Source organism: Ranitomeya variabilis, chromosome 1 (assembly GCF_051348905.1).
Source record: "Ranitomeya variabilis isolate aRanVar5 chromosome 1, aRanVar5.hap1, whole genome shotgun sequence".
Classification (NCBI taxonomy): domain Eukaryota; kingdom Metazoa; phylum Chordata; class Amphibia; order Anura; family Dendrobatidae; genus Ranitomeya; species Ranitomeya variabilis.
In genome coordinates, this window is record NC_135232.1 from 479,737,247 (window position 1) to 479,757,596 (window position 20,350).

A 20,350-nucleotide genomic window follows, 5' to 3' on the forward strand; every position below is an offset into this window, starting at 1 on the left:
AGGTTGTTTTTTTTGTCAGCACCTATTACTTGCCACGGGTGATTTTGAATGAGCGTCACATGCTTGAAACAAAGTTGTTTACCCACAACCTTGGACAGGTGCCAACAATTTTTCCAGCCCATCTTTGGGTTTTTGCATGAAATAATGTCCAATTTGCCCTTTTTCCTCCCCTTTTTTTGTGGTGTTCCAATACACACAAAGGAAATAAATAAACATGCATATAACAAAATTGTAATTACAATAATTTTCTGGGAGAAATGCTTCATAACTGGTCTCTCGGTACAAAGAAAAAAACAGCCCAACAATCTGATCTGAGCCCCATTCTACATCATCCTGCAGAATCTCTTGTATACAGCTGCAGTACTTTGCTTCTCTTGGTTACCAGCACACTGCTGCTTCCTAGAATTAGCACTGCACTGTAAATAAGGCCCAAGACAGGTCCAAGAGTGGCAGAAAGCCAGCTGAGAGCAACTACACCTAAATGACCAAGAGCAGTGGAACTACAACAGGATGGTTGCAATGGCAACTGGAGGATAAATGGAGCCATCCTTGAAGGTGTGATATGTGCAAAAGCAGACTGGTTTAAAAATGTGTTGTAATGAGACAAATTGGTAAACGTGTACATTATTATGAAATCTCATTGGAATTTTGGTAGGAACACTTTAAATAAATACTTTCCTGAAACAGAGAAACAAATCTATTGCTCTAATGCATCAGATATGAAATACAAAATGGCAGATTAGTTAGTTGGTTTTTTTTGTATGTGTGCAAGCAAATTTAATGTGTTTAGATCATAATTTGTTAGAAGTGTAGTGCTTTAAAATATTGTAAAGTCTATAGAAATGCTTTCAGATATTGTAAAGTCTATAGAAATGCATGATTCCTCATTTACACATCTCTTGTTTTCCTTAGGGTGGTTTTTTACCAAACGTTTTTAAAGTAATGTCACACCGACCCAATGAGTTCAGAGCATTTTTTGCTTATTATGACGTCCTTATGAACAATGAAAGCGGTAAATGCACTTTTGTTATCTAATTTTTGCTACTAACACAAATGTCACAATCTCAATAAAATGCAGGGAAAATAATAAGATTGCTGTTTGAATCCTACCTTAAAGCTTTAGAGCATTAAATTATTTCATATTTCTTAACCTTTTTAAATATTTTTTTTAAAGTCACATGTCCATTCTTCTGAAGTTTCTGCTCTTGAGATACTCTGTATACAAGTCAGTGGAAAAGCAAAGGCGTATACCTTGATGTGTTTTTTTTTATTTTTGCTAAAATAAAATCGCAAGCAGTTCTTATGTTCCTTGAACCCCCACCCTACACTCCCTCCCCATTGAATAATATTCGGAAAATAGTTAATGTTGATCGCACATGCTCGGATAAGGTGTTACTCTTCACACCCGATTGGGCTTGGATATCTTCGGCATACTCGAATAGTATGTTCAAGTTGCTATAGCTGCATGTCTCATGGCTGTTTGACAGCTGAATCACGTGCAAGGATTGCCGCAGCGACTGTTGGCACCTGAGCGTGCTCGGATAACGCCTCATCTGGGCATGTTCTCTCAACACTAGTTAAAGGTAAGAGAAAAAAAAACATGTTGAAAAGCCTAAAAAAAGATGAAAACACACACAAAAAATCTCAAAAAGGTACATAAAGGGTGCTTCAGGAGATGATGTATGGATGTACTCAAAGTTTTTCTGGGTTTTCTTCATTTTCTTTTTTATTGGTCTCACTCTCTATACATCTCTGTATTAATTATACAGCTCCTCATCTTCAGTGGATATATCATACACCTGTCTGTACTTGTACATCTTTGATCAAAAGTGCTGGACTACATCATGGAGATGCAAAGGCCAAAATGTCACACTGTAATGTCAGTGTTGTTGCCCCAATGCCACCTCTATTGCCCTTTATGTACCTTGCGTTTTCTACACATGCTATAACGTTTGATATAACTTGTGGGTTGTGACGTATGTGTATATGCAATTTACATATTATCGCAATAAGCTAATTGATGAAACTGATGCTTGGTTCTTGAGATTTTAACCCCTGTCAGTCAATACATGATGGTCTTGGCCTGATATAAAACAACCTTGATTATGCTGGTGAACAAAGACATTTTGGTATCGAGAAGCAGTAAAGACTGAACTTCATGTACAGAACATATGACAGAAGCCTAACAATACTGGTGCTGTTCTACAATCACATTGCTATTTATTGCTATGGAGCAATCATCAGAAAAATCTGATTTCTCAAGTGGGAAAACTGATGCCTTTTATATGTACTACCCATAGAGCACTTTCCTATAAATCCACTAATGGTTCCATCTGGGGTGTTATTGGGAACTATGCTATGCTGCTTTTATTGTTAACAACCAGATAAAGAGCGGTGTATTTAAGCACAACAACGTCTTCCTATATTGAGGCCATTTTGTTGAAAAGCTGATCACCTTGGGTCTTGGCTGTCTTTATAAACCCAACACAATCACATGTTAACATGGTGGAAGCTCCAGCCATACATTTTCTGTATTGACTGCTATTGGGAAAACTTGGTATTCCATATGTAATGCATGAAAGTCAGTTTGTAGGAACTCTTTGCATTGGCTCTTCGAAGGGGTCTTATGGAGGGTGGGGTCAGCATGGAGGTTGATTTAAGTAAGGAACCATCCTCAATGACAGCTATATGAGATGTCATATTAACACATATGAATAGAGATGAGACAGTATCCTAAAACACATGACTTCTGTACAGATTTTATTCAAAGATTGCATCTCCATTTAATACATTTTGACTGCTATATAGATGCATTTACGGTATCTGTTTGCTCATAGATGCTGTAAAATGACTAATATATACTGTGTGTATAATATATATATATATATATATATATATATATATATATATATATATATATATATATATATATATATATATATATGTGTGTTTTTTTTCAGGAAATCTGACCAAAGCTGACAAAGAACTGATCATTGTAGCTACCAGTGCGAACAACAAGTGTCCTTATTGTGTAACTGCTCATAGTGCATTACACAGAATATATTCCAAGAAAAAGACATTGGCTGACCAGGTAAATCTCTACCACGTGTTTCCTGAAATGGTATAATTTGGGTTTACTGCATGCTCCAAACAGTCATTTTAAACTGGAGATTGTAGAGGTTCTCCTGCTTGACAGCCTAGAATCCTACATGACTCAATATATTTTATTTGATAGAAAATGTAGCTTTCCATTGTATGGTGATGTGCATAATGTTCTCGTATTATCGAAAGCAACACATTGTATCTAGAATGTGGTAAACTTGTGCAATTGTCTATTTTCTTCTGAACACAAGATTATTTACATCTCTGAACTGGAACAGGTAAGTGTAGGCAGTTGTGGATTGAGAGTAGGTAGGGCCCGGAGCAGTTTAGAAGGCGTGCCCCTCCATTACCCAATGTATCATATGACATATCACAGCCCCTGTGATAAGTCACGTGATTAACACACAAGTGATCGGTAGATGCAAAACAATATGGATAGCAATTTTCCCAAGGGGTCACAAGAGACATTGACTGGAGGGCCAAACTAATAGGTTGAAAATAATTCTGCTTAATATGAATTATGCGGACATCCCCTTATATACCGTAGGAGCCCTCACAAAGCCTCCCATATATACAGGCACACATAACACACTTAGTGAGGGATGCGTGCCCCCAGGGCTGCACTTCTTGTGGCCAGCACTTAAACTGTGCCGAAATTGGCTGATGACCTCATCAGCATGTCACGGAAGAGGCAATTGGAGCTCCACTGCTATTCTGTATTGCCAGCAGCGGAGCACCAGGAAAGCTCCTTGTCTGAAGATGTGTGCTGCCGATGGTGGTGCACAAAATGTTATACAGGGGGCAATCTGGCCATGGGCACCCTTGGAGACTTGTGCGGTAGCCCGGATTGTCCTCATTATAATCTGCCTAGAAGTGTAGGTATATTCCCAAGTTCGCTATGAAAGAGAGAGGGTAAAGTTGTATACACCTTTTTGTTAAGGAAGTCCTTCAAACGGTTGTCGTGTGTGTGTGTGTGTGCACAAAATAGGAGGACCGGACAAAGGAAAGGTACAGGCTTCGTATGGAACCTCCTTTTCCCAGGATGCCAAGAAACCCGTCCAGGTGGGGGGAGGCTCTCCTCCTTCCCTGCCTGGAAAAGAATATTGGGTATCAGCTGGATTTTAAGCTGGTTAATTCTGGGTTAAGGCTAGAATTCCAGTCAATCCCGCAAAGGGACCTATGCGTGCCTTGCACCTCCAAAAGTCATCAGGGAGGAGCAGACATTTCTGCCATCAGTTAGGCGGTCCATTGTCAGAGAGGAGATCTAGGCCTATCTCGGGTCTTATCCAGATGCATGCTTCTCAGACAGAGTCTCAGGGTGGTCCCCGTGCCAAGGGAGATGGAGCTAAGGTCCGAGGAGGATGTATACTCTGGCAGATCTGACCAGGAAGAAAGTGAAATGGTTGCAGACCCTCCAGAGGAAGGGAAGAGATACCTTTTTTTTTTTCCCTCCGAAAACACACGGACGAACTCCTCCGGGCCATCAGGAGCACTATGCAGCTCGAGGAAACCCAGAAGTCTCTCTCTATACAGGACGAGATGTTCGGTGTTTTAAGATCCCAGAGGAACAGTCTTCCCGGTTAACAGCTACATCCGCTCGATGATCATGGAGGAGTTGGAAAGCACTGAAAAAAGGCTGGTTATTCCCAGAGACTTTAAGTTCACCTGCCCTTCGAACCAGAGGACATTAAAGCCTGGGAGGACATCCCAAAAATCGATGTGCCCATAGCCAAGGTGGTGAAGAGGACTTCAATCCCATTCAAAGACTCCTCTAGCCTTAAAGGGAACCTATCACCCTGTTTTTTAAAGATTAGATAAAAATAGTGTGAAATAGGGGCAGAGCTGGGCTTTACATTACTGCCTTTTCGGTGCCTTTACACCCCCGTTAGGCTGCCGAAATACCTTTGTGAAGTGGCCGTTTTGTCCTGTCACTCAAGTTGGTCAGGTCGGATGGGCGTGGTCACAGCGCTGTTTCTCCCCCAGATCAGGCTCATCATTACGTTGGTGGCGTAGTGGTGTGCGCATGTCCAAGGTCCCGAATCCTGCACAGGGGTGTGAAAATAGCAGCGATGTCCGTTATTCCATTGGTGGTCGGTGGGCACGGCCATCTTGCTTTGGCCGCGCGTGCGCAGAAGCGGCGCTCTGCTGGCCGCGGCTTCAGGAAAATGGCCGCCGCGATAGCCATCTGCACACGCGCAGATGCCCGCGGCCATTTTCCTGAAGCCGCGGCCAGCAGAGCGCCGCTTCTGCGCACGCGCAGCCAAAGCAAGATGGCCGCGCTCACCGACCACCAATGGAATAACGGACATCGCTGCTATTTTCACACCCCTGTGCAGGATTCGGGACCTTGGACATGCGCACATCACTACGCCACCAACGTAATGATGAGCCTGATCTGGGGGAGAAACAGCGCTGTGACCACGCCCATCCGACCTGACCAACTTGAGTGACAGGACAAAACGGCCACTTCACAAAGGTATTTCGGCAGCCTAATGGGGGTGTAAAGGCACCGAAAAGGCAGTAATGTAAAGCCCAGCTCTGCCCCTATTTCACACTATTTTTATCTAATCTTTAAAAAACGGGGTGATAGGTTCCCTTTAAGGAGCCGATGGATCAGAAAGTGGATGTTTCCTTAAGAGAACCTGGGAAATGTCAGCTGCCATAATTCAAGCCAACATCACAGCCACCTCAGTCACTCGTTCCATGCACCTATGGGTCGATGATCTGGAGCAGGGGTGGGCAATTAATTTTGCCATGGGGCCGCATGAGAAATTGGGATGGTTTTAGAGGGCCGGACTAATATAATTAACTAATTTTTACCCAATAATGTAGTATACGAGCAATGATTAGAGATGAGTGAACTTACAGAAAGTACAGGTTCTTGCAAATGCAAATTTTCCACTGGATTCCACTGCCTGGAGAAAATGGATGCAGCCCTAGAGCCAGGAAAACAAGGATACAGCCATGTATAGCTATGGAAAAAAATAAACATATCTGGTATCGCTGTATATGAAATTGTCAATTATGGGCCAGGTGGGGGTGTGGATGCAGGAAAAAATAGTATTTGACCCCTCTAGCACATAGTAAAAGTGCCCCATCTGTGCCCTCATACCCCACTGTAGCTCCATATAGAAAATAGAACCCCTATGTCCCTGCATATAGGGATCAGACCCCTCTGTGCCTCTAGCAATCCCCCCCCCCGTCCCCCTCCCCAGTATGTGATATCACCATTTTAGGTAGTATTCCCCATGTAGCACCCAATATGTAATATCCCTTGATGTAGCCATCCCTTGTAAGTAATCCCCATTGATAGCAATCCCCCCTGCCCCCCCCTCCCCAGTATGTGATGTCCCCCACTTTAGGTAGTATTCTCCATGTAGCCCCCAATATGTAGTATCCCTTAATGTAGCCATCCCTTGTACGTGATCCACACTGATAGCAATCCCCTCTGCCCTGCCCCCCCCCCAGTATGTGATAGCTGCGGCAGCCCATGTAGTAGCCCCCCTCCCTCACACTCCCCAGCAACACAGGGACCCCCTCTCCCCCCCGACCACGCGGATACTTACCCTCACCCGAAGGAGACCGCCAGCCAGCAACTTGCCTCACCGCAGCACATCCCGTGTGGCGCTGGAGTGACGTACGCACGTGACGTACAGGCCGATGTGGAGCTCAGCCTCTTGTGACCGGTGGCATAATGCTGCCTCCGGTCACAAGAATGATTGACACAGCAGGGAGCCAATGGCTCCTGATGCTGTGTCAATCATATCCTGACCCTGGAACTGTATGCGCTGCAAGCGCATACAGTTCCGACAGCGTGTGGATGAGCTCGGGGCCTTCACTCCAGCCGCCAGCGGTCCTCCTCAGAAGCGTCTGGCGGCTGGCCGAGCAGTGCCGTCAGAAGTGACAGCTAGCTGGTGGGCCATTTAAAATCATCAGGCGGGCCGGATGCGGCCCGCGGGCCGCATCTTGCCCAGGTCTGATCTGGAGGAACATCTAAAGTCTAAAACCCCCAGAGAGGCTATCCTGAGATCTCTTCCCCTCCTAAAGCTAGCTACCGGGATCATTGCTGACACGTGCAGAATCTGTTAGATTCGCAGCCAGGAACAGAACCTTATCTAAAGTTGACCGGCCAGCTATTACGTTAAAAGCATTGTCATGGGATACTGTCTAAAAACAAGCCGTGTTCCATTCCCTTCTTGGGTGATAGAGTATTTGGCCCAGTTCTAGATGATATTCTAGGGAAAGCATCCAATAAAAAGATGGGGTTCCCTGAAGATAAACTAAAAAAGTACGAGCCCTATTTTAGACCCCAACCCAAACAGAGGTCAGGCTACAAGGGGAAGTCGGGCAGATGGAGCTACCCCAAAAGAGGTTAGGGGTAAGGGTTTTATCTTTGGTTCAGGCCCAGGAAGAAAATTACATCGTGAGAGTTAGGGGACAGCTAAGACAGTACTCGGAAAGTTGGAGAAAGATCTCTGAGAATCAGTGTGTATTGGGGATAATCTCTTTGGGTAACAGAATAGTGTTTACCCAGACCCCACAAGGGATGTTTATTGTATCAAACTCCCACCTTCAGTCTGCCGCTCCCCTCATGTGGTCGGATGTTCTGAGGAATAGTTACGGTGCCCGAGGAAGAAAGGTGCAGAGGCCACTATTCCAGTCTCTTCTCAATCAAAAAACCCTGGGAGAGAGTCGCACAATAATAAACCTGAAACCTCTAAACCGTTGGGTGACGTACGAGAAATTCAAGATGGAATCAACTAGGTCCACAGTCCCCCTGATAGACAAAAATGCGGTGCTGTGTTCTCTAGACCTAAGAACGCAGACGGTCACATTCCCATCCATGCTTCCTTCCAGCAGTACTGAAGATTCGCTCTAAAGGTCCAGGGGCCGGACCTGCACTGCCAGTTCCGTTGCCTTCCCTTCGGTCTAGCCTCAGCACCTAGTGTTCACGAAGCTAGTGGTGGAAGTGGTCGCATAACTAAGGAAGTTAGATATCATCATAGTCCCCTACCTGGGCGACTTCCTTTATCATAGCCAGTTCCAGGGAAGAACTCGTGGAGCACTGTCAGACCTCAGTCTGCATGCTGAAAAAGCTGGGCTGGGTGATAAATTGGAAGAAGTCAGATCTCTCTCCAGAATTGAGAAAGAAGCTCCTGGGGGATCTCCCAGACTCTCACCTAAGAACATTTATCTTGCCAGCAGAGAAGCAGACATCAATAGGGGACAGTATTCGTCCACTTTCAGGAAGCCGCTGTTCCATCAGGGAAGCAGAGCATCCTGGGACTAATGACTTCCTGTATCCCTTGTGTTCAGTGGAGTCAGTTCCACTCGTGGGGTCTCCAGGAGGCGATTCTATCTGCCTGGGACAAACGCCAGCTGTCCCTAGATACCGTGATGCCCCACTCTGCCTCAGTAAGGAGATCGCTAGTCTGGTGGACCATTCCGGAAAACCTCCAGATGGAAGTTCCCTGAGTTCTCTCTTCCCTGTGCGGTGATAACCACCGACACATGTCAACTAGGTTGGGGTGGTCATATGGAAGGAAGATACTTCCAAAAGACATGGACTCCAGAAATCAGAGCCAAGTCCTCAGATTAGAGAACTGTGCGCGGTGTGGGAGGTCCTGCTCCAGGTCCAGTCCAGTCAGTAGTCAGGGGCAGGCATGTGAGAATCCTGTCAGACAACACGACGACCATAGCTTTTTTTTCCTCATTAAAAAAAATATATATATTTGTCGTGTATTATAAAAACAATCATATCACCAGGTTCATATGAACACACCATATGGCATATTGGCTACTGAAATAGAGAATTGTTTAGTTACATGAAAACAAACTCCACACTGTATCAACAGTAGTTTGCAAAAGACATTTGACAACCTGTTACAAGAAGGAGAAGAGAAAAGAGAAGAAAAGTGTTTATAGGGAACATGAGGACAAATCACTAAGGTAGACTATGTACTATGATACCGGCATATCAAATATCGTAGAAGGATAAGGTAGAAATTACCTTAGCATATTTTGGTACTTTGAGGATAAGAGGAATTCCCAATTAAACCATTTTGCAGCCACTCTGTAAGCTCCTACGCAAGATGCAGCTGTCAGGCATTCCATCCAATTAACTCTAGCCACCTCCCCAAACCATTCCTCTAGCGAAGGCGGGTCTAAAGACTTCCAGTGTCATGGAATTACCACCTTAGTGGCCTGAAGAAGGTGCATCAATAACGATTTCTTGAAACATAAATATTAGAATTGCTTCCGGGCTTTTAGGAATTGACATCCCCGTCATTTCTTTAGACGCTTTAAGAAAACCCTCCCAGTAGGCCGCCAAGGACGGGCACGCCCACCATATATGCAACATCGAACCTACATGAGCCCCACATTGCTAGCACACGTTGGATATGCCCGGGAACCATTTATATAAGACCAAAGGAACACTATACCATGATAGATACTATTTTATAGTTTCCTGAGCTTTAGTGGCTACATTAGATTTATGAGAGAGATGGAAACATTTATACCATTGTTCTTTTGTAAAGGATTGATGGAGCTCCTTTTCTCACACCTTACAAAAAGGGGGAAGCATATCCAGATGACTATCCAATAGAAGCTTATAGATATCGGAGATTGCTTGTACAGGGTTAGTGGGAGCCATACGTAGGGATTCAAATGAAGAAAAGGGGCACACCCATCCTAAGTGATTGGCAAATGTAGAGAAAAAAATGCCCTAGTTGTATATATTCAAAAGAATATCTCGCTTTATGTGGACTATCAACTAGAATAGCTGAGGGGAAGCAATACACCCTCAGGGTGGCCACATGATAAAAACGCAAGGGGTTTCTCTTTGGAGCTACCCAGAAAAAGGCTTGAGGAGACACCAGATGGGAATTTTAGGTTATCTGTTATTGGGGATAACGGTCCTAATTTTCTCTTTATACTGGGAATGTGGATAATTTTGAGTGTTTGCCTTTATGCCATCAGGGTCAAAGACCTTTCTCTCTGCAGCATCCAACAGAGAAGATCTTTCAATGGGCGGAAAGAACAGTTCTATCTGTTTCAACGGCTTGCCTAGAGGGATCCAAAAATCAGGTGGCAGACTTCTTAAGCAGGCAAAGGATATCACCGACGGAGTGGGAGCTAAATGAAGAGGTGTTCTACATGCTGTGTCAGCATTGGGGTGTCCCAGTAATAGACCTTTTCACGTCCAGGGAAAACGCGAAGGTCAGGGAATTCTTCTCACTAGATCTCCTAGACAATCCAGCAGGCGTCGACGCCATTTCCCAATCCTGTAGGGGGGGACTGACCTACGCATTCTCTCCTCCCCCTTGATTTCAAGAGTATTAAGGAAAGTGCAGGAAGAAAGAGAAAGGATAATATTGGTAGTGCCCTTCTGGCCAAGAAGGAGCTGGTTTCCTCTGATGAGGAAGACGTCAGTGGAAGAGCCCATACTACTCCCATGGAAAGAAGACCTTCTCTTCCAGGGCCCAGTGTTTCACCAGAATCCGGACTGTCTGCACCTTTCGGCATGGATCCTGAGGTTAAGGGGGTTATCTGATGAGGTGATATCTACCCTTCAGAACAAGTAGAACGCCCGTAACATCCATATATAACGAGATCTGGAACCGAATCTGTATTGAGTGCAATGGATAGTCTGTGATATATCTCACAATGACCTACCCAGGATCCTAGATTTTCTGCAAGAAGGATTCAACAGAGGCTTAAGACCTAGTACCCCAAGCAGGGGTTTAACTACAACTGGTGCAGGGGTTGCAATCGCACCCGGGCCCTGGAGTCTAGGGGGCCCTAAAATTCCCTTTGGTCTATATAAAAAGACTATTGCTATTAAAGATTTAAAATATTTGGGGGCCCTGTTGGAGCTTTCGCATTGGGGCCCATGAGTTTCAAATTACGCCACTGACCCCAAGAGTACAAATTTCAGCGTTAAGTGAATTTTTCTATTCTCCCATAGCAAGCCCACCCCTGGATAGCGAGGTTCTCCAGAGCTGTACAATTCTTCAGAGCTGTACAAAGGCTGAAACCTTTGAGGAGATCTGTCCCACCCTAGGATCTTAACCTGATTATCAATGCACTATGTAAGCTCCCATACGAGCCAGTAAGTAGTGTAGACTCTCATTTAAAATGGCCTTATTGGTGGCTATTGCATCGGTCAAGAGGGTAGGAGAGTTACAGGACCTATCAGGGACCTGTATCTGCAGATATTCGAGGATCAAATACTCTTGAGGCTCGACCCGGCCTTTCTCCCCAAAGTTATGTTGACCTCCGATATGAATCAGGAAGTTGTTTCCTTTTTTCTGCCAGCATCCCAGAAATCTTAGGCTGTGTGCACACGTTCCAGATTTTTCACGTTTTTTTTCAAGTTTTTTCGCTATAAAAACGGAGAAAAAACGCATCCATTAAGCATCCTTTTAACAGAATGCAATCCGCAATTTTTGTGCACATGTTGTGTTTTTTTCCACGAAAAAAACACATCGCTGTAAAAAATGCAGCATGTTCATTAATTTTGCGGATTTTTTTCCAGATTTCCCTTTATTTAAATGCATTGGGAAGCTCCGGAAAAAAAACCTCAAAAAATCCGCACAAAAAACGCGAAAAAAAGCGAAAAAAACGCATGCTGATTTCCTGCAAAAAATGTCCGGTTTTGTTCAGGAAATTTCTGCAAAGAATCATGATGTGTGCACATAGCCTTAAGGTGCAGACCTTTCACTCACTAGGTGTGAGACGGACAATTCTACTGCCTGGAAGCTACCAGGGACTGGAGACAGGACCCAAACTTATTTGTGCAGTACGGGGGGAGCAAATAGGGGGCAGAAGGTGGCAAAATCCACAATAGCAAAGTGGATCAGATCCTCGATTGGACTGGCTTACGAGGCAAAAGGGAAACCTCCTAAACGCCAAAGGCCCATTCAACTAGAGCAATATCCATCAGATTTGTAGGGCCGCAAAATGGTCCAGTCTAAGCACTTTTCGAGACATTACAAACTAGACGTCTCAGGACAAGTTGCCTTCGGTAGGAAGGTTCTTCATGCCGTAGTCCCACCCTAGATCACCATACTTTGGTATTGTCAATAGTGCTGTCAGGAGGGATGACCTGGAAAATGGTAATTAGACCTACCGGCTTGTTCCCTCTCTTTGAGAAATTCTATACTTATGTGACGTAACGTTTATATAAAGACTGTCCAATAACTTCTGTTGCATCCATCCTGGTGTGGTACTTGGAAAAGACACTGAAGGGTGGAGATGGTAGGGTCCTTTAACCCCTTCCCGACATGCGTGGTACATATGCTGCTTCCCGACATGCGCGGTACATATACTGCTCTGTGGGAGTTGCTTTCCCGCAAAGAGAAGTATATGTACGGTGCTGCGATCGCATGGCCTCATGCTGAGCGCCGCAGCGATCGGGTGTGGGTGTCAGCTGTATGTGACAGCTGACACCCCACAGCAATGCCCACGATCAGTGCTAGCACCGATTGCGGGCATTTAACTCCTCTAATGCCGCTGTCAGTAGTGACAGTGGCATATAGGAGCATCATGCAGAGAAGGGGGCTCCCTGTACACTTCCATCAGGAAGTGTTGTCCTGATGGTCTCCATGGAGACCCTCGGCCCCAAGATGGCTGCGGGGTCCTTCCGGTCCTGCAGGGAAGGTGGCTTGTGAGCACCTGCTGAGAGCAGTGCAGTGTCATATCAGCAATCTGATATGTCCCATACTGTGAAAATGTAAAAAAAATATATATATTATAAAGTGTAAAAATACTTATTTAAAAATCAATAAAGAAAAAAATAAATATTTTCCAATAAATACATTTATGTAAATAAAAAAACAATAAAAGTACACAGTTGTCAAACATAAAAACCCTATATAAATCTGGTATTGATGTAATCGCACCGACCCGAAGAATAAAATCGCCTAATCACTTATACCGCGCGAGGAACGGTGTAAAAATAAATAAAACCAATTCTTCACCTACTGTTCATTTTTTTTTTTTTTTCCATTCTTCCTCCCAAAGATCTCAGTAAGGCTTGGCGCAGATTTATTTTGTGCTCTATGCTGAGTGCTTACATTGGAGTTTCCGTGAAAATCTCTGAAATACATGATTCAGACAGAACCCTCAGTGGAAAATTCCCTATAATGAGGCAGATGGAGGCCCTGAGGATGATGTTTGACCTGTGATCCGGCAGTGTCTGTCTTTTTAGGATTGCATAATAGTGCTGTCTGCCACAGTTTTGTGCACTTTTGAAAAGGACACTGCTGAACAGAGGCCAGGCAGAGTCTAGAGTAACTTTGCAGCCTTGTTATACTCCATGGATTCCTAAAAAGGGGTTTCATCTGAATCACGTCACTCAGAGATTTAGATGGAAATCTCGAAGTAAGTGCTCAGCCTAGCATGTCTGATAAATGTGATCCCAAATGTTATGTAAAATGTTCCCAATAAAAGCTTCAACTCAATCCATAAAGAAAAAGCAAGTCCCCACTCAGGTCTGTCATCTGTTAATGGAAATATAAGGGACTTCCACATTACTGGTAGTGCAAAGGCTCTGGAAAATCGAAATGGCTCCATAACCCTCCAAAAGAAATTTGGCAAATTCTGCGCTCCCAAATCCAAATGCCCCCTCCCATCTGAGCCCCATAGTGTACCTAAACCACATATTTGGCATTTCTGATGCGATGAGAGCCCGCCTAACTTACGGGTTCATGTCTCCAGAAGCACGGGCTGGGCATAATGTACTGGTGACTGCAATGTACTGGTCACTACAGCGGCAGTTTGCAATTCTCACTCGGCAACATTCATTGCTGCTTGTTTCTGGAAAACAACCGTGGACTCAAAATCCTCACTACATCTGTAGATAAATTCCCAAAGGGTTATCATTTCCATAATGGGGTCTCTTGAAAGGGATTCTGTTCTTCTAGCAATTGAGGGCTCTGTATATGGAGTCCTCAAACTGTTCTAGGAAAATCTGTGCTCAAGGAGGCAAATAGCGCTCCATTCCTCACGAGTCTCTCCGTATGGCTAAGTAGTACTGTACAGCCACATATGAGGTATTGGCACATTCAGTAGAAATTGTGGGACAAACTATGGTGCCATTTTTACCTACTCCTTGTGTGAAAATGTAAAATCTGGGGCTAGAACAAAATGTTGATGGTAAAAATGTTGTTATATTTTTTTCACTGCCCAATGGTATCCGTATGATCAATGCACCCTTAGATGAATTCATTGAGAGGTGTAGTTTGTAAATTGAGAGTCAATTATGGGGTGTTCTACTGTTCTGGCACCTCATGGGCTCTCCCAGTGGGTTATGGCACCTGCAAACCGTAACGGTAAAATCTGGCGCTCCTTGCCTTCTGAACCTTGCACTGTGCCTGAAATATATTTCACTCAGGAAAAAATGAACCTCAGTTTGTTGTAGAAAAAAAATAAAAAATATCAATCCTAATAGCCCTTAGAAAAATTAAAAACTTGGGGCTAAAACAACATTTAGTGGTAAAAATGTAATTTTATTCTTCCTTCACTGCTATATGGTACACAATTTTGTGAGGCACATGTGGCGTCAATATGCTCAATGCACTACATGAATTCATTGGGGAGTGTAGTTTGTAACATGAGTTCACATATGGGGGTTTCTGCTGTTCTGGCAGCTCAGGGGCTCTGCCAATGTGACGTGGCACCCTCAAACCATTCCAACAAAATGTGAACTCCAATATGGCTCCTCATCCCTTCTGAGCTTTGCATTGTGCGTCAAAAGTAGTATTCCCCACCTATGGGGTATCGGTGTAGTCAGGAGAAATTGCACAACAAACTGTATGGTGCAATTTCTCCTGTTACTGGAGAGCCCGCTAGGGCCGTGGGGTACTTGGGCTGGGTCCGACGGTTCTTAAAGGGGTGGTCACGGGCACCAGTGACCCGGTTTGTGGCCCTGGGCGTCCAATAAAAGTGAAATTAGGGGGGATAAAGTTAACAGGGGTATTGTTCGTGATGCCACCTGTGGTACTCGGCCAGGAATGACCGACGCAGCATAAATGGGACCGCTGGGGCTGATGGTGATGCAGCAGAGTTATTACAGCTCTCCACACGTATAGCTTAGTCCCAGGGCAATTAAGATGTTAAAGACAATGATGGTAGAAGTGATAGTTGTAGTGCAGGGCAAGTGATGCAGGAATAATTCAGAGGACACAGCTGGATGCAGTTTTCAACGCTTTACTCATAGTTCTGCAGATTACTGTCTCCAGCCGTGTGCTGCGTCCTCCGGTCTGTGGTCCTACCAACCCTCAGATGATTTGGGGTACACTTTTCCAGCATTCCTCTCTTGTGTTCCTTTCCTGGCCGTCTCACTGCACTGGCTCCCGCCTCTCCTGCCCTACGCCTTCACACATAGTGTCCCAAACCAGCAGCCCAGGACCTTGTCAGGCGACGTCTCTAGACCCCTAGGTCTTATGTGGCTGCCTTTTCAGCAAATGTGTGGATGTGGCTGTGGCACATACAGATACCACAGCCTTCGGCTGGCTAGCTGAGCCTTGTAGTTCTTCACTAATCTTGGGGGCGGGTTCTCCACTGCAACCTGGTCCCTCCACCTGGTGATGGTCTGCATGAATGCGGGCCCCACGGGTGGATTGCTCACTACCCGTGCCCCCAAGACCCCTTCTTCCTGGAGCTTCCCTCTCACCACTCTTCTTTCTCTAGCTCCCTCACACAGGGAGCTCTTTTTGCACATTTCACTCCATTCAGCTCCTCTCAGCATCTCCTTCACTTTCCCTCCTAATTAGCTCCTCCCATAGCTATGTGCTCCACACACACCCTCTACCTAGTAACCCTCTCCAGACTGGGATGAGGCCATCCTTCCATAGGGTATGCCCAGATGCCTTAACTGAAGTGGTAAGGTGTTGGATGCTGGTGTAAGAGTCCTGGGTAGTGCCCCCTCCTTACCGGAGAGTGGGATACCACACCTCTGGATGAGGTGCAGTACCTCTGTGGTGACTTAACCCTCAGGGGCGCCACATTACCCTTATGAAAATTCCAAATTTGGGGCTAAAATAACACTTTTATGAGGAACACTAACTGTTTCCAGCCAGCTAACGCTCGGCATGCTCATTGCTATCTAATTAACGCTGCTAGTGATTAAACTAAAGTGAATAATGACAACATTCAATAGCGCTTACGCAGGTGGTAAATTAACTAAAAATGAAGTTAATAACAATAATAATTAAAAAACAGAATAATACTAATAGATTTTATTCACAGTGCAAAATCAAAAGCAGACTGGATTCGTGTGGTAATGTGTGGGGACAGCCTCGTGTGGTAATGTGTGAGGACGGAGCCTCGTGTGGTAATGTGTGGGGACGGAGCCTCGTGTGGTAATGTGGAGGGACGGAGCCTCGTATGGTAATGTGTGGGGACAGAGCCTCATGTGGTAATGTGTGGGGACGGAGCCTCGTATGGTAATGTGTGGGGACGGAGCCTCGTGTGGTAATGTGGAGGGACGGAGCCTCGTATGGTAATGTGTGGGGACAGAGCCTCATGTGGTAATGTGTGGGGACGGAGCCTCGTATGGTAATGTGTGGGGACGGAGCCTCGTGTGGTAATGTGTGGGGACGGAGCCTCGTGTGGTAATGTGTGGGGACGGAGCCTCGTCTGGTAATGTGTGAGGACGGAGCCTCGTCTGGTAATGTGTGGGGACGGAGCCTCGTCTGGTAATGTGTGAGGACGGAGCCTCATGTGGTAGTGTGGGTATGGAGCCTCGTGTGGTAATGTGGTGGGGGGGCGGGATTGTGTGTGGTAATGTGGGGGGGCGAGATTGTGTGTGCTAATGTGTTGGGGGTGGGACTGTGTGTTGTAATGTGGGGGGCGGGATTGTGTGTGGTTATGTGGTGGGGGGCAGGATTGTGTGTTATGTGGTGGGGGCGGGGTTGTTGTGGTAATGTGGTGCGGGGGCAGGATTGTGTGTGGTAATGTGGTGGGGCGGATTGTGTGTGATGATGTGTGGGGGCGGAGCTACTGTGCAGGGGGCAGGATTAGCGAGTAATCACAATGCCTCTTATATATATATATATAGATGTGATTTTATTACTTTCACGGGTCAACTTTATAAACTTCTATAAAGCACCTGAGGGTTCAAGGTGCTTGCCACACATCTAAATACATTCATTAAGGGGTCTAGTATCCAAAATGGGGTCACTTATGGGGGTTTTCCACTGTTTAAGCACATCAGGGGCCAGTGGCGTAACTTGAAACTCATGAGCCCCGATGCAAAAGCTCCAACGGGGCCCCCAAATATTTTAAATCTTTAATAGCAATAGTCTTTTTATATAGGTCAAAGCGAGTTTTAGGGCCCCCTAGGCTCCAGGGCCCAGGTGCAATTACAACCCCTGCACCTGTTGTAGTTACGCCGCTGTCAGGGGCTCTCCAAATGGGACATGACGTCTGCTAATGATTCCAGGAAATTTTACATTCAAAAAGTCAAATGGCGCTCTTTCTCTTCCGAGCTCTGCCGTCCATGTAAACAGTGGTTTTCTCCCTCATATGGGGTATGTGCATGCTCAGGAGAAATTACACAACAAATTTTGGGGTCTTTTTTTTTTTTTTTCTGTTACCCTTGTCAAAATAACAAAAATTTGTATCTGAAGTAAATATTTTGTGAAAAGTTAAATGTTCATTTTTTTTTCCACATTTCAAAAATTAATGTAAAGTTAATAAACTTCTTGAATGTGGTTTTGAGCACCTTGATGGGTGCAGTTTTTAGAATGGTGTCACTTTACTTTTGGGTATTTTCTATCATATAGACCCCTCAATGTGACTTCACATGTGATGTAGTCCCTAAAAAAAAAAAAAAAAGGTGTTGTAAATTTTGTTGGAAAAGTGAAGTATCGCTGGTCAACTTTTAACCCTTTACAAAAAAAAAAATTTGGTTCAAAAATTGTGCCGATGCTCAGTAGACATGTGGGAAATGTTACTTATTAACTATTTTGTTTCATATCTCTGTGATTTAATGGCATAAAAATTCAAAGTTGGAAAATTGCTAAATTTTCGCCAAATTTCCGTTTTTTTTTTTTCCACAATTAAACGCAAGTCATACCGAAGAAATTTTACCACTATCATGAAGTACAATATGTCATGAAAAAAGAATCTCAGAATCGGTGGGATCGGCTGAAGCGTTCCAGAGTTATTACCGCATAAAGGGACAGTGGTCAGAATTGTAAAAATTGGCCCGGTCATTAACGTGCAAACCACCTTCGGGGGTAAAGGGGTTAAGTATTTGAAAATCTTTTAAATTGTTTTACACAGAATAGTGATTACTATCATGTAATGCTGGGAAATTCCGGGGTAATTGGAGCAATTTAAACTAAAGATTCTATATTTTGTGTTTTAGAATTCAAATTGTTGTTTTATAGTTCACAGTGTGATGTTTATAGATTATGTAATATAAAGTGGTGACTATCATTATGGGTCTACTGTATACAATTTTTAGATCTCCAACATTATCAGTTATGTTTACAACAGTGCAGTTTCTGTCCGTTTTAAGGCATTATATAGAGAAACAATTATTTATGAACAGTTTTTGTAATTGATGAACATGGCTAAGTATGCCTCTGAGAGTCCTAGCTGTGAATCTCCAAATTGGGGGGGGATTAATTTGTACATCACCTGCATCTTGATTTTCCTACATGAGAGAGAGAATAATTTAATTCTGCAGAAAAACCTTCAGTGGTGCTTTCCATTACTGCACTATGTGAAATGTTTCTGCATCAGCAGAAACTTTATGGATGTAGTCCTTGTCTTAAAGCTGGCACCAAATTCACATCTGACTAGTTAAAGCAATACCAACGGGAGGAACATGTGCACCACTCTGAGCTTACAACAGAAATTCTGAGACACATTATTTTAATCTTGAACATTTATGGCACACCATCATAAAATACTAAATGCGTGAAAACTGTGAATCCCAGCATCTATATCAAGAACTAGGGCCCCCGATTACATGCCTTTCCCCAACTGCCTTTTCCTGTCTGTAGAGGGCTTTTCTTGACTCTTGAGTTGCAAAAAAAAACCTTCCTTGCATAATTGGGGACCCAGTTCTGTGCAGTAATGAATATTCTTCTTTTGATCTCTACACTATCTTTATATTGGTCCGGTATCTAAAGATGCATGAAAATGTATAACAATCCATTAAAGATCTTGTGATTTTAGCTAGTGTGTCATTATATTGTTAAAGCTCTTGACAAATTTTCTTGTTTCTTTAGGTTATCGTCAATCCTGAGCTAGCAGATCTCAGTCCAAGAGACCGGGCTATGCTGGAGTTTGCTTTGGCAGTTGCCAAACCAGAAAATATAACTGAGGAGCATTTTGGAAGATTGGAGGAACATGGTTTTAATCGTGAAGATGCATGGGATATCGCGATGGTCACTGCATTCTTTGCTATGGCTAACAGAATTGCTCACTTGACTGACATGCGCCCAAATGAAGAGTTCTATATACTTGGGAGAGTTCCCAAGGAAACATCTGAGGAGTAGAAACCATTTGAAGCCGGCCTCTAACAGAACTGTGAGGGCAAATGACTTTAGTCTTGAGAAAAATTGGTTAGTGAACTGTTACTACCTGGGAATTGGCTAAATAGACTCCTTCATGTTTTGGCCACTTTTGTACTGGGACACTAATTTTCAATAGTCATTTAATTATCAAAATAAACATAATAAATCATTACCTTGTTTCTTTGTTTTTTTTCCTCAGTGGTAAGCAGATTTTCTAATACAGATAAATTACTAATACATCTTAGACCTAATCGAGATTTTTTTTTTACATTAAAAAATCCTGGTCAGTGGCTGTACTTTCTGAAAACTGATTTCAATTGCAGCCCATCTAGAATGATTGGCAACTCCTCAGTGTCCCTTCTCTTTGCTGAGAACGTGCACTGATCAAGTGTAGGCTGAGTGGGTCCAAAGGTTTTTCACATTTTAAACATCTGGTTTTCTGAAAATGCAGAATTTTGTGAAACCATGGAAGGTCAGTAGATTTATTACACAAATGTCTTAAAGGGAAAATGCAATGTTTTATGCCAGAGAACAAGGTCTGTATAATATACTAGCTATTGAACCCGTTCTACGCCCGGGTGGCGAGCATTTATATTGGTATATGGCCTCCATCCTGGTATGTGCTGCTCTCATCTTGCTCTCCCATCCTGTCATGTGCTGCTCCATCCTGTATCCCCATCCTGTCATGTGCTGCTCCATCCTGCATCCCC

At 44.1% G+C, this 20,350-nt stretch overlaps 1 protein-coding gene across 1 annotated transcript in view; it reads left to right on the forward strand.

Annotated features, from left to right (window-relative positions):
- LOC143765069 (uncharacterized) overlaps nt 1-19,812 on the forward strand; it is a 71,249-nt gene extending 51,437 nt beyond the window's left edge. The window contains exons 3-5 of the mRNA XM_077251359.1: nt 913-1,012; nt 2,961-3,091; nt 19,353-19,812. Of these exons, the coding sequence (XP_077107474.1) occupies nt 913-1,012; nt 2,961-3,091; nt 19,353-19,622 (501 nt within the window). The 3' untranslated portion in view covers nt 19,623-19,812. The remainder of the gene's footprint in view (nt 1-912; nt 1,013-2,960; nt 3,092-19,352) is intronic.
- The last annotated feature ends 538 nt before the right edge of the window (nt 19,813-20,350 follow it).